This window comes from Pteronotus mesoamericanus, unplaced genomic scaffold (genome assembly GCF_021234165.1).
Source record: "Pteronotus mesoamericanus isolate MK-2021 breed Mesoamerican mustached bat unplaced genomic scaffold, CSHL_Meso_final contig_101, whole genome shotgun sequence".
In the NCBI taxonomy this organism is placed as follows: Eukaryota; Metazoa; Chordata; class Mammalia; order Chiroptera; family Mormoopidae; genus Pteronotus; species Pteronotus mesoamericanus.
Genome location: NW_026555001.1, coordinates 19,758,978 through 19,774,133, shown reverse-complemented (window position 1 = coordinate 19,774,133; position 15,156 = coordinate 19,758,978). Strand labels below are relative to the sequence as shown.

At 41.1% G+C, this 15,156-nt stretch overlaps 1 protein-coding gene across 1 annotated transcript in view; it reads right to left on the bottom strand.

Annotated features, from left to right (window-relative positions):
* Positions 1-2,177: 2,177 nt before the first annotated feature.
* The window catches only part of APOB (apolipoprotein B), a 38,929-nt gene continuing 25,950 nt past the window's right edge, over positions 2,178-15,156 (bottom strand). Inside the window, exons 25-29 of the mRNA XM_054569196.1 lie at positions 13,913-14,286; positions 5,848-13,401; positions 5,334-5,451; positions 5,052-5,232; positions 2,178-4,114 (exon numbers count right to left, since the gene is read on the bottom strand). Coding sequence (XP_054425171.1) covers positions 2,480-4,114; positions 5,052-5,232; positions 5,334-5,451; positions 5,848-13,401; positions 13,913-14,286 — 9,862 coding nt within the window. The 3' untranslated portion in view covers positions 2,178-2,479. The remainder of the gene's footprint in view (positions 4,115-5,051; positions 5,233-5,333; positions 5,452-5,847; positions 13,402-13,912; positions 14,287-15,156) is intronic.

Here is a 15,156-nt window from a genome sequence, read left to right as displayed (position 1 = left end):
TGCCTTTCCAGTCCTGCTTCCCCTTCAGTTTTTTTCCTCTGATTAAACTAGATGATCCAGTTTCCTCAAACACCCCTACCTATGTTCTTCCCTCATGTTTCTCTTCTTCCTACCATGTCTGTCCTGCCATATCGCTTGTCAAAATCTGTATATCTTCAAGCTCTGTTTCAACCTCTTTCATGAAAACTTGATCCTCATTTTTTCCTGTTATAAGCCTTCACTGCACTTTGTTTATACCCATCATAAGACAGTGCATTCCTCCTCTGATAGACAGACAGATACCCGGGAAGTACATCTAACTGACCTTTGTCTTCTCCCTGGGGCCTTTGTGCTCAGCACATGGAAGCATTTCATGAACGTTCATTGAACTGGATAGGTCTCCCTGATTCCATTCTCATTCCTTGCCAACAATTTATTTAAATAATTATCTGATGATCATGGCACTTGGTTTCTATATAACATTAAAAGTTACAAAACTCTTTCACATCTGCTTTTCATGAACAGCCCTTCAAGGAGGGCAGGAGAGAGATTATTCTCATTTTATAGATATGAAAATTGAGGCTCGCAGAGAGAAGTAAGTTCCCCAAAGCTACAAACAAGTAAAGAAAGTAGCCATTAATTGAACTCAGAGAAGTATCCTGCTGTACAGTCAAAGGTCAAAGAAGAGAGCAACCCAAGTCCAAGTCCTCCCAAAGACCCCTTCTTCTTCTTGCCACTTTATTGAGTGTGATGAAGATATTCTAAGCCAGCTGGGGGCAGCTCATATAGGGTTACCAGGCGGGAGCTGGGCAGGTGGTGCTATGTGATTACATGATCGTTTTAAATTGGTGTCTATTTTTTCCTGTCAGCCCCAGGCACACATATCATCATGTGAGCATTAGGAACCTTGAACTCCTCCTTCCCTTCCAAATGAAGCCATAACTCCGGGCTTCCTTTCAATTAGAATACTCATCAGATTCTGGCTGCGCATACCTCATCAGGAAACTCTGGGATCTGGGCCTTATTTTCCCCTTTTTCTCACACTTGGAACTGACCCCTCATTTGCCTCCTCATTCCTTAATTCACTTATTCACCCATCCATGGATTCATTATCCAACAGACTTTTCTTGAGTTCCAGATCTGTATACTGCCACGCATTCCACTTCCCTAGGACTCTCTCTGCCTCCTCCGTTCTAGGCAGAAGAATCCTGCTAAATTCCCGATGGGCTCATGTGTTTTCTTTCCCAGGTAAAAAACACTTGTGCATTTTAACAGTGGGCTTCACCAAGAGCATGCGAAGGCTTTATGAAAGAACGGTGGAGGCTGAAGGTGATTTTGGCTTAAAAGGATCTTTTCCAAACAGACCTCATATAGGACTTGGGGGGTGGGGCATGATCTCTGATTTCCTTCATTCTTCAGTGTCATTGAAAGGAAAGCCATATTTAACTTTCCCAATGATGTTAGTGAAAGCTGTGCTACATGGGGTCTTTGCAGCATTCCCTTACTAAAGCTCAGCTTGGTTGTTCTCGGGGGACCTTGCCAATGTTTCACATCAGAGTCTGCAGTGAGTGGATGTGGCAAGGGAGATCCTTGGGCCTTAATTACACTTGGGATTGTTCAATAGTAAATTTGGAAAAATAAGGAAATTCAAGAGAATAAATATGTGCTGGGCCCAGGAATGAGAGGAATCCACATCCCCCTACCTTCTCTCCCACCCATACTTTCTTTGTATTGAATGGATCTTGGCTGAGCTGCAGGGAGGCTGCTGGGGTCCCCAGTGCCAGGCAGCCCTGGGGGCCAGGGCTTCCCAGCCACTGCTTCTCTATTCCTGGTAGGCTGAGTGAAGTAAAGGGCTTGTTGGTTTGTCTCAGAGTCTAGCAGAGAGCCTTGCCTAGCAAAGGCAGATGGTTGGCGAACAAGGTTGGGTGGCACATAAGGATGAATGAGACTCGAGATCAAATTATGTCAAGGCCTCTGCAAATCATTTTTCCTTTCTACATGGCAAATACAATCCCTGAAATCAGTTACCTCTTCTTTTTTCTCTTTTTTAAGTGGCAAAATATTTCCCTCCACAAATTCTCCCTTTTCCCTTTGTGACTCTAAACACAGAGTGTGTGCTTCTGGAGGCTTTGAAACATCAGACATTGGAATCAGTACCCTCTTGCTATCTTTCAATATGAATGAGCCACAATGAGTGGTATGATACACAATAAAGAATTCATTTATTTGTTTTCCCTCCCCTCCCCCTAGTTTAGCAAAATAATTCAGATCCTGATTTTCTTTAACTTGCAAAAAAAAAAAAAGTTGTTTCCCAGAGTTCAGAGACCTGACGCCAGCTGCAGTGTGCGCCCAGTTCACATGTGCTTCTGCTTGTAGTCAGCTGCCTGCTCCAGGACTGGCTCCGTGTATAATTATACCAATGCCTACACTTTGGATTTTTTTCCTATTATGAGGAAGCTTAATTGGAGTAGAAGAATAAATGAGAATTGCTTTACAAAAATTAGAAGGTGATAGTAAATTCTCCCGGAGCAATCTTTACGTGATGGTTCACGTCGCTGACTATGGCCGATTGCAGCTCTTTCAGTAACTCTGTGATATACCTCAGAAACATCTGGTAGTTTTGAATGGACAGGTCAATCAATCTTTTGAACTGAGCAATGAATTTTTCATAGTAATCAGAGTGTTGGTCTGAAAAATTCTGTAGTTTATATTTGAGCTGCTCATAGTAATCAATAATGATTCTCTTCACCGCGGCTGTCCAGCTTTTAATTGTTTCCTGAGCACTGGCGGAAAGCTCCACAATCTTCTCTTTCGTTGTTCTATCTGCATCGACAATGAAGCTAAGGTATTTCTGGACACTATCCTGCACAAATTGCTCAATTTCATCTGAGAGTTGGGAAGTAAAGCTAGAGTCATTGATAATGTACTTGGAATGGAAGTCCTTAAGGACATCTACTAACTTTTTGATCAGGTTGATTACCTTTTCTTCAAGTTCATAATATTTCATTTTCCAGTTGACCACACTTGAATCAAAATATTCTTTGCGAAGAGCCTTTCTGTACTGGTGGATCTGCTCTAACTCTTCAGAAGCTTCTTGAAGTTTGTTTTGAATAAGTTCATTAAGTTTACCAAAGTTAAGATTTAGATTTTCTCTCAGGAATTTAAAAACATATTGAGTATTACTGTTGAAGGTTGCACTGATATCATTAATGAGATTAGTAAATTTCTTCTCCTTTAAGCGGTTCATTTCTCCTTCTATGTCTTGGAAAACATTTTGTAAATATCTCTGAAGATCACCTAGCATCTCTGTAGTGTTCTTAGACTGGAGGTCATTAAATACCTTTTGGATATTTTGTGATAAATATTTCAACAGTTTTCCATACTCCAGGGTTACATTTGTTAATTTATGACTTTTTGAAACAAAAGGAAATTTAATCTTTAGGTCCTTGATTAATTCAGATTTTTCCATCAGGTCTTGGAAATAGGAAAACAGTATTTCTAACCCACTGTGGATTTTTGAATGTACCTGGGACAGTACCTTCCCTACTTCTTTCATGACCATAGTACAGAGTTCATCTATAGTATATGTCCTGGCTCTTCCTGGGAGCTGGACTTTGGTGAACTTCAGGTAATCAATGAATGAGCCAATCAGACGCGTGACTATTATTTTGTATTCCCCAGTAACTCTTATTAAGCTGTCGACCACCTTATTTTGTAGTCTCTGGAGATCGACTCGGCCTTCCTGATCCAGTAATTCCTGGTATAGATGCTGGGCCTTGTCACTCCACAGCTGATAGGTTTTCACAGCGTTTCTGGCTACCCTCAGGTGTTTGAATGTCTCATCCACCTCATCAATCAGAATCACCGCTCCTTGAATGGCCTGCCCAGTGGCGTTCTGCAGACTTTCTCTCAGTTCTAAAGAAACATCTCTCAGATCAAGTCCTGTGCACTCCTTGTGGTACTTATTGACATAGTCATAAAGGGCCCCTGTTGCCTTGGGCATGTTGTCTTTCAGAGAGATGAGCAGTTCAGACACTGCCTCTTCTTCCCAGTTTACTTTCATCTGAAATTTCTCATTAGATTCAGGGAACCTAAACTCAGTTTTGAATATGCTGAGTTTTTTATCTGGAGACGTCTAAAACCAGAAAAAAAGGGATAGAGAGAACATGTTTTCAATTATCCTGATTACATAATATACTACACTAAAACTTCATTAGCAGTTAAAAGTAAAGATCAGAGGATCTTTCATATTCTGAAGGGGATTTATCTTTCTTATGTCAGTTCATGTGTTTGTCTTACAGTTAAACAAGGCTACTGTTCTTAATTCCTCTTTATCATGTGCTTCAGAAAGGATAAAATTATGCATGGCGTTTACACAGCAACGCTTAACATTAAGGCCTTCCTACGACTGAAGATCAGAGGAGGAGGAAGGGGAGGCAGGGAAAGTGGGGAAGGAAGTGAAAGAGCCAGGAGCAGACTAATTCAAAGAGAAGAGAAGTAGCGAACAAAGAAGATGTCCAGAGCCCATCTAGCCAAGACCTATTGCAGGATACCAGCACCAGGAGCCATTCACTCTCTAAGCCCATGACAAACCTCAGTAACAGAACCTCCTAACTCCTTCTCATCTGCTAAATCTAACGGCACCTTTGAATTGGCCCTGGCAGAGTTTGTAAAGTACAGAGCAATCTGGTATATCATATATAAATTGTATTGTGGGGAAGCATTGTGAAACCTCAGATACTCCCAAAACCACTATCTGAAGACATCCTCAGCATATGGCAGAGTTTGCTCATGGCATGTGGTGAGCCATAGCCCTCCTCTTTCTAGATATGCCCAATAGTAATGAAATAATAGTGGTAGTATGATGTCAAAGGCACATCTAATAATTAAAATCAATTAGAGACTCATTGTATTATTTCCTGGAGAACAGAGGAGAAGAAGTTTGTCCTGCTTACTGCTGTGTTTCACCCAATCTGGAAAAGCCCTGAGAGAATACATGGTGCTGAATTACATTTATCTGCCCCAAGTCTCTACTTGCTGCTAAGGGGTATAACCCATTAGGTGGGACTCACCCGAGGGCTGAAGTAGAGATTGTATTTCAAGGTATTGTTATCGTCTTCCAAGTCCATGGCCACCGTGCCTATGGCTGGAAAGGCTGCTGAGTAGTACTCATTTCCATCTGAGTAGTAGCGTAGGTGGACATTGGTAAAGGTTGTGCTGGTGATGTCCAGGCGAACCTCTCCTTTCCAGTCCCTGCAAGAAGAAAATCAGATGAGCCATCATGAAAAGGGTATGAAGATCTGAAAAAAAATCATGATGTGAGAAGGGATGAAATTTCAATAAAAGTTTTATACAGAAATCCTCCTTGGTATTTGCCATCTTCTTTATATTCTGCGCTGATGTCATGGTGAGTCAGTGTTCCTTTAGCCTTAGAGACTAACGTGCCATCTTCAGTCTTGTGTGTTCCCACAACTGTATAGGAGAGATTTTTTATTTGATTAATAACTGTAGGACACAGACATTTTCACTGGGACAACCAGGAGAAATCTATCTAAACTTAAATGGCTTACTAACATATTTGAGACATGCTGCCCATATTTAAAAAAAAAAAATAAAGAGGGGATATTATCAGTCATAAAATCATGACAGAAAAGTCTATTTTCTTTGAACCTATTCTTCCGAAATGTCAGTAGGTTTTCTACAGGATGTTAAATGTGGGTATGTAAGTATCTCTTCTTTTAAATTTTGCTATAGAAAGGAATTGTGCCTCTAGTCATATCTAAATACACAATTCTTGGTCCACAACCCTCACTGAAAACATGTAACATATAGAATTATTATACAGGAGAAGTCAGAACATTTCCTTACCACTAAGGTTATATGCCAGGAACTGCATGGTTGAGCTGCACGTGGAATCCAGGAATGTTTCAATGTGATCTTCTTTGTTTTTCAAACCAGCACTCCAAGTAGCATTATACAGGGGAGAGCCCACCCCAAAACGTGCAGTCAGTCCTCCAAAGGAAGGGATGTAAATTCCAGCAGGTACAGAAAACTTCATGGAAGGAATCTTAATAGTCTGCTCAGGCAGGGTGATGTTTGGCAACTCAAAGTCTGCGATCTTGCCAGCCATCTCATTTAGATCAAAAACAGCAGCACCAATGGAAATACTTTTTGGATAGGTGAACTGGGACATAGTTAACTCAGATTCAGGCACAGCTATCTCAAAAAATGGAACTGAAGAGTCTTCTGGTTGAGAGTACTTTGTTAGCACATCAACTTCAGGGAATTTCACTTTGGGCAGTGCTGGTACTTTGAGGGCAAATGGTGAGGTGCTTAGCTTCTTGTAGATATTTATTTCACTGAAGTCAAGTAGGTAGGATGGAACCTGAAGATCTGTAAATGGGACTTGGAATGTAGGTGTGACAAAACCTGAGTTCAGATAATTTAGTTTCAGTCCAGGAATAACAAATTTATCAGCCAATTCTTGCACAGGGATAGAGAAAGTATAGCCACTGGGGTTTTTGGTGTACACAAGGGCTGTTGAAGCATGAAGGAACTGCTTCCTGTCAGTACTGGTGGTTGCATCCAGCTTTAGGAGTTCCCATAAGGTCTTACCATAAACTGGTAGGACAATATTGTAGAGGAACCGTAGGTGCCCTTCTAAGGAACCTGCAATGTCAAGGCGTGCCTCTTCTTGGTCATTGGAAAGCTGTACCTCATTCTGGAGAGACCCAGAGAGAACCCTGATCCCACTTTTCCAGCTAACCTTCTGGTTCTTCGTGTTAACATTCAGGGATATTTCCTGGCCGACGTAATCAAGATCAAGGAAGGAACTGGGCTGACTTGCACTGACCTGAACAAGGGCCAACATTTTCCATGGGGAGAGTTCCAGAGTGGCTTTGCCTGTCTGCTCTCCAGCTGTCGAAAAGGGGCCCACTAGTTGTAAGTGGTTTTTGGTATTGTGTTCCCAGATGGCATATATGCGTTCAAGAGTGGCTTCTCCAGCAAAACTTTCTTTTACTTCAAGGTTCCAGATACCATCAACTTTGGAAGCTCCTTGTAGCTTCATTGAAGACCGAGAACCCTTGGAATTTAAGTAAGTGTTGGCCTCACTGGCGATCATTCCTGAATATTCCTGTAAAAGAACTGAACCTTTGATATTTCCTTTGTTAGATGACTCAATGGAAAAGTAAGAAGTGAGGCTTTCTAATCTGAACTTGTGGTCAACGGTCCCTGTGGCAGTAGAGGACAGCTTGGTAGAATTGAAATCATACTTTAATTCAATAGATGAAGAGACAGTAGGATTTGACTTGGTATTGCCATTAAGTTCTTGCTTGAAATCCATTCTCAAAATTGGACTTTGGACTTTGGCTGTTGTTGTCATCGAAGCTTCCGTGGTTTTCCTGGTTAAGCTAATGGTGCTGTTGTGATTGCCTTGCACAAATTTGTTGCTCAGAGACAGAGCTGTGGCTAGCTTCAACCCCCGTCTCCTGGTCAAACTTGAGGTGCCCTCTAATTTGTACTGCAGCACATCAAAGACAGAAGAAGCATAAGTAAGGAAATGAGCAACAATATCTGATCGGTTGTAAAGTCCAACATTGGTATTCAGGGTGATGACACTTGATTTAAAGGAAAAATCATAGGTAATGTTACCCATGGCTGGAATTAAAATATTGTCTGGGATACTTAATACCTTGAATTCTGGAAGAGAAAGCTCAAGAAAATTTCTAGGGACATTAAGGTCTGGCATATCTAGGATTAATTTTTGTGAGGGCACATAGAAGCCAGAATCTGGAATGGTGACATTGGGGAGGCTGATCTCTTTTGGGATCACATAGCCAAATGGCAACATCTCTACAGTGAATGGAGATATTTCAGCGTTGACTACTGGAATAGTATATCCAGGAATCTGAAAGGTCCTCGGTTGCTTGTTCAGAGATTTTTCAGCTTTGTACTTATCAAACTTAATTTTTGCATTATTATAGAAACTGGTAAAGCAATTTAATGCCTTGTCCCTGGCTTTCTGTAAACGCTTGTTGAAGGAATTGATGTTATTGATAAATACATTCAAAGGAATTGGTATGGAATGTTTGTCTTTGTTTTTCATATACTGAGCTTTTACACTTAAGTCAAATGATTGCTTTGTTGTTTTCAAGAATTCTTTCAGACCTGTTTTTTCCCATATAGAGAAATCTTTCACATGAGGAATTGTGAGTCTTGTGTAAGGTAGAGTTGTTTCAGGAATTGTTAAAGGAATGTTTAGGAAATTCAGATTGGCTTCTCCATTTATTCCTACATGGACCTCAGTACTGTTCTCATTGTTTGAAGCAGAGAAATTTTGATTGTATTTATACTGATTGAACCTGGCACTGGCTTGCCAACTTGCTTGTTGGGCATTTGGACTCAGAAACAGTGCATAATTATTCAGGAAGTCTATTTTCCCTGTCAATTTCAATGGAAAACTAACTTTCAGATTTCCTTCATTGTTTGTGGATGCAGTAATCTCAAATGGCTGTGCTGAAAAGAAGAGAGAATTCTTCAAAGTTCCACTAACTGTTCCATGCAAATGAGCATCATGGTTGCCAGTTACTTCTACTTTCCTCTCTCTAAGCTGGGCTGTGCCTTTAGCAGTGAGAACACTGTGGCCCACATGCTGGGATTCAACTTGTGACTGAATTTCCAGCTGGTAAAGGTCGAGGAAGCTGGATTCATAATCCAAGGTTTGGTTTACTCTCAGGTGTTTGCTGTTGATCTTATTAGACAACTCGAAGGACGTGAGGGGTCCTTTCACAGCGAAGCTAATTTGTGATGCATGTGTTCCCTCATCTGAGAATGTGGGGCAGGCCCATTTCCATGATCCCTTCCCAGAAGAAGTCCATTGTATGTGTCGAGCTTCAAACAGGGTCTTGATTTCATTGTGCAGGTCGGCCTGACTGGAGAAGTCCAGTTTGGGGATGTTCAATTTGTGGAAGTACTTTGTGTTGCTGTCCAGGGTAAGCTGATTTTTTATCTTGACGAGGACACCATTACTGAGCTCCAGTGTATTTTTTTCTGTGTGTAAACCTGCCACTGTGTTTGATTTTCCCTCAATAGCATTTTCCAAAAATAGCAATTCGCTCTTATGCTCTGTTTTCAGGTACTTGCTGGAGAAACTCACGGATTCCTTCAGAATGAGTGGATTAACCTCAGGGTATGAAAGTTGTGCATTTGCCTGAAAATCGAATTTGAGAATTTCTAATTTGGAGTCTCCTTTGGCAGTGACGGAAGCCATAATCCCTGCCTCGTTCACTGATGTCGTTACGTTCTGAACGTCAGCGTTCGCATCTAATGTGAAAAGGGGAGACTGGATTTTCAAAACGCTATGGAGCTTGCCAAAAGTAGGCAATGTGATTGTGTGTGAGATGTTGGGAAGCTGGAAATCTGGTATGTGAAGGTCAGGAACTTGAAAATCTTTGAGGTCCAGGTTTGGGATTACAAATTCTGGAATTGTGATTTCTGGAACATGGAAGTCTGGCAAAGTGATTCTAGCAAGAATAGTGTCCATCCCCTTCAGATCCCTCAGGTGCACTTCTGGAACTGGCCAGTGCAGCTCGCTGTGCAGCACTTGGTCAATGGCTTGGATGATCTTTGCTTTTATTTCTACCAAATCAATTGTAAAGGAGGGAATGTGGAAAGTGTTGAGGACAGTAAATTCTGGCGTGGAAAACTTGCTTGGGACTTGTATATCTCCTAACTTCTTAAAGTTTATCTGAATGGATGGAATCTTCAAATCTGTCAGGGGGACTATGAAGTCAGGGGTCTGATATGTAGCTTCCTGAAGGGCACGGAGACTGACTTCAAACGCAGGCATTGTCCCAAAGGTGGTCTGGATTTCAGGAACAGTGAACCCTTGTTCTACCAATGCTTTCAGGCGTTCAGCCCAGCCTTGGATAGAATGCTGTTCTGCAAAGTCAGTAAGGCTTTTAGCGACAAGATTCCACCAGTCAGAAATGGAAGTAACAATTGTGCTGTAACCTTGGCCTACCAGGAACAGGAATCGCTGAACTGTCTGTTGAAAGTTCATTTGATACATTCGGTCTCGTATACCTTCTAGGGTCTCTTGGAATTTGGCTTTCATGTAATTTAAAGATTTTGAATTTAAAGCCTCCTGTAACCAATGAATGAATAAGGTTATGTTGGTGCCTTTTATATTTTCCAGGTGATCTGAGACCACAGCGTTGATGTCCTCTACAAACAGTTTCAGTGCCCTTGCTTTCTGTGGAAGTTCCAGAGCCTGGATTTCACCATTGATTCTCTGAGTCACCTCACGGATTTTGTTATTGGTTTTATCTACAAACTGGTGGTAATTAAATGACCTTAATTTCTTTATCAACATGTCAAGGAATCTGTTTACTTCTTCAATGAATTTTTTGAAAGACAATGCTTTAAGCTGTGTGACAGTATCATCAATAAACCCAACCAGTTTCTCAAAGTGATCTTTTATTCCAACTTGCTGTAGGACATTGCTCAGCTTCTGAACAGTCTCCTTCACCTTATATTTATGGGCCAACTGTACTGACTTATCCATTAGCACCTGGATGTGTCGGTCTATTTCATACATCTTAATTAACTTGTGAACCTTGGCTCTAAAAGAATTCAATTTCTCAGTTACTTCAAAATCTTCAATGAAATTTTTAACATAGTGTTTGACATGCTTAATCATTTGTTTTATTTTTTGAAATGTAATTTTAGTTTTCAGTTGATCTAAAAGCACTCTGACATCAATAGCTTCAACGTGTTGTTTTAACTTTTCTGCAAGGTGCTGGAAGTCAATATTATGAATTTGTGTCTTGAGTTGTTGCAGTTTTTCCTGTACCTGGATTCTGATTTGATACTTAGTATCCACATTTTGAATCCAAGATTCTGCACTACTTCCAGTTTTGTTAAAATCAATCTTTTCAATAAACAAACACAGATCATGGATTGTTTTTACTAAATTTACACGAATATGATAATGTTCATCAAGAATTTTCAATTTTTCAATGATTTGATCAATAATCTTAGCCATAGCTGTCTTAAAATCATGCAAATCATAATTATCTTTAATATACTGATCAAATTGTATCACATATGTTTGTAGTTGAGACAGTTTTTCATTAAAATTGATTTGGGCATTGTCCAATGCAATTTTTAGATCATTTTCTGTAATTCCATAATTTTCTGTAAAAGCAGCTAGTTTCTCCTTGGCGCTTGAAACTTGTTTCTCCCAACTGACTTCATTCAGCTGGTCATTAACTTGCTGTGAGAGTTTGTCTAAGGTTGCTCTGTATTTCTTCACAAATTCATCAATATTGACACGTTTCAATTCTTTCTGTATGGCTTCCAGTGAAGTTATAATTATTTTTCGACTCTTCTCAAAATGTTCTGGCAGGAGGTTAAGGAATGGGAGGTTGATGGTGTGAACATCTTCATTCTTATCATATTTTACAGAGGCAACCACAGTGAATTCCTGGGGCTGGTCAATAGTATCCCTCATCTCCAAGACATCAATTACATTGACAGGATCCCTGAATAAAAATGGCATTTCAACTGGGGAGTCTAGCACGGTGAGGTCAGCCAGGGCTCGCCCAGTAAGCTCCACACCGACTTTGTCTTTTGTATTGTAAGCATCAAACTCATGACTGTATTCATTTTTGTTCAGCTGGGTCTTGAGTCTCCAGGTGCTCTTCTGCTCAGCTGGGGTGAACAAGGCACTGACTTTGTGATCAAGTGCGGTACTGATGCTCCTTCCGGTCCTGAGATGGTGACTCGCGGATCCTTTGTAGTCATGAGAGAACGTTAGGGCCAGAGGTTCTGCTTTCAAGAGGAATTTGCTGTACAGTTGCCCCTTGTGTTCGCCCCAGAGAACCAGTTTCCCGTTTCCGTTTGTATGCACATCGATGGTCATGGTAAAAGGGGTCATTGCAGAATGGAAAACATTGCTGAAACGCAGTGAGTCCGAATTGTAGTTGGTATTGATGTCAATGGCCGAAGCCAGCCCAGCAATGTTCATGCTGAGCCCATGGCTCAGCTCTGTGTCCTGTACTTTGGCTACAGTGTCTGCTTTGTAACTTGCCGACAAGTCTGCATAAGAAACGGTGTAGATGTGCTTTACTTCATTATTTTGGTAGGCTCCTTTTATGTTCCCACCCACATTCAGCTTCAGGGGTTCTAGCTGTAGTTTCCCATGGTTGGTCAGATCCAGGGCATTGAATTTCAGCTCGTTGTTTAAGGTAGTTACAAGAGCATAGGGCTGTAGCTGGAAATTAAAAATTTGCTTGTAAAACTTGTCAGAACTATAAATATTGTCCAGTTTTGAGGAGAAATCTAGCGAGAACCCTGCAATGTTCAGACTGTTTGTGTAGTCAAGTTTCATTTCAGCATATGAGCCCATCATGTCATTTGAAAGCTTAAGTCCCTCCTGGTTAATTTTGAAGTTGAAAATATTTTTGCTGTCGACACCCAGCATCATGGCCTGATAAACACTTCCCAGTGACACCTCTGTGAGGGTAGCTTTTCCATCGAGACTGAATTTTGTGTGGTGTTCCCTGAAGCGGCCATTTGTTGTTAACTTCACAGATGCCCCAGAGAGTCCCAGGGCTGCATTCAGCTCATTCTCCAACATCAGGGGACTATACTTCAAGTTGGTCGTTGCACTGGTAGACATTCCGTCTTGGGAAATCCTTAGTGTTGCTTTGTGGGCACCAGTATTGCTTTTGTCAGTGCCCAAGACGTCAGCATTTATTTCAAGCCCACGGGAATTCAGTGATCCAGAAAGCAGGGTGAAGAACCTCAATGTCTTGTAATCAGCCTGGTACTCAGAACGTAGCAATGCATTTTCCTTAGAGAAGGTCATGTCTACTTTGTTAGAAGTGGCAAAGTCCTCATACTGCCCATTGGTGTCAGATTTCAGAGTCAGCTCGTAGTTCTGATATTTCAGGGAAGCAGTATTTTTAATAATGCCATCTTGCAGATCTGAGATGGAGATGAGGGAGACAGTTCCATCTTCATAACTTGCTGTTATCTGGTTGGTGCCCTGGAGGAAGGTGGAGTTAAACCTTAGACTGGACTCTCCGCTGCGCTGGCCAGTGGTAGGATCCATTTGATAAGACAGGCCATATGCACCTTTTGCGTAGATGGAAGAGACTCGGAACTGCCCATCAATCTTGACTTCTTTGATATACAAATGCTCTTTCTTTTTTGAGTCCAAGTGTACTGAAGCAGACATCTCTGGTCCCCAGGCACTAGATGCATCGAATGTTAGCAAACCTTTAGAGGCTGGATTGTTTCTAATCTTTTCTACATGACTGAATTTGACCTTTGAATCCAGAAATTTGTGGTGTAGAGATCCATCACATGATAACGTGAATGTATTCCTGTGGTCATATGTTGCTTCTCCAGATCCTAACCAAAAAATTAAATCACATTGGTTAAATTAGGCAATAAATTCCTAGAACAATTTTGTTTTTGTAAGACTTTCAGTAAAAAAGCCCCATTGATCTGGGTCAGTTGTGCCATAGTCTCCTCCATCTATAACATGAGCATGAAATATGATAGCAAAAGGCATTCCCGCAGGAAGACTTCTCGACCACTACAGACCTTGCTGGGTTCCCTTATTAAGTGTTTCCTCTATACTTTATACTTATACACAATATGCTACCATAGCACCTCTTACTTTAAATTTTAATCGTCAGTTTACCTGTCTGTTTTCTCTGTCACTGCCTAGTAGAATACTAGATATATTTTATATGTTTAATAAATATTTCTATTGGTTGAATGAATGAAAGAATGGGCTTCCAAGTAGAAAGAAAAATATCTGTAAGAAAGCCCAAGTTTTTTTCTCCCTGGAGAAAGCTAGCCAATCAGAGCCTGCAATAACTTAGTCCTGTGCACCCTCTACCCAAGCATGGCTCACCTTGCACACTGTAGGACAACAGGTCAACCACAGAGTCAGCCTTCATGTGGTACCGAGCCTGAAGGCTCAAGTGGTCTGTGCTGGTGTTGCCACCAGTGTAGGAGGCGGACCAGTTGTAAAAGTTGCTGTAGATATTTGTGGAGAGGTCTAGAACACCCAAGTGAGGCACCCGCAGTTCATAAACTATAGGAATGGTAAAAGTGGGGACCGGGAACTCTTGAGATGGCAGGTACAATCCCAAAAATTGCAAGCTGATGACTGGTGTCCGAATAGTCTCTGCCATCTTTAGATCTTTGGAGGATTTGCCACCAAAAGGCAAAGGGATATTAATTTTCACATTGTTCTTGTTCAAGGTGTATCTGACCTGGCCATCACTGAAATGAACAACAAAGACAATGTTCCCATAGTTAGACATCAAGAACTTCAAAAATTCTCTGCCATCTGACCTGCCAAACCATAGTACATGCACCCCATTCTCAAACCCATTCTTATGTTTCCTTATGCTGCTCCCTATGCCTGAGTGCCTTTGCTTTTATTTCCCCCCATCAAACATGCACATCCATTTGAAACCCTTCCAAGGGCCACTTCCCTATGAGTACCAACCTGTTTAAGTTGCAATTAGTTTCTCTTGTTCTAATAGTGACACAGTCCCTTACACCAATCTCAAAGAGCATGTCATAATTCTGCTTATATAATTAGAACTTTTTTTTGCTCCTTTGTCCTTGTCTACGTGGTATCTACCTGGTAGGGAAGGTTACAGTTTGTCCATTTTTTTCTTCTCACTGTACCTAGCCTAGTATCTTGCACACAGGGGGCACTTGGTACATATTTGCTAAACTGAATTCAAGCAACTTGACATAGGGAAAGAAGAAAGAACATAGGTGTGGGATAGAGTGTGTTAGCTTCCACTGATGGTGATGCCATGTTAGTGAATTCACCTGCATCTCAGTAATGTTATCTGTGTAGTGAGGGTAATTATGCCCTTCCTGCTCACCTCGTGGAGCTAAATAGCAAATGAGAAAAATAGCCAAATGAGTTCACAATCTTTTCAATACTATGCACATATCATGGACTATTATAATAACTTATGAGAATAAAGTAGAATGGCAGAGTTTTAAATTTCGTAAGTAAATCAACTGTTCATTGCATTACTCCAATAGGGGACTGGATGGTGTCCATCCAGTAGGAGGATGCTTGATAAGACCCTAGATGAGCCTAAGGTCCATGCTCCTATCTTGTCAGCA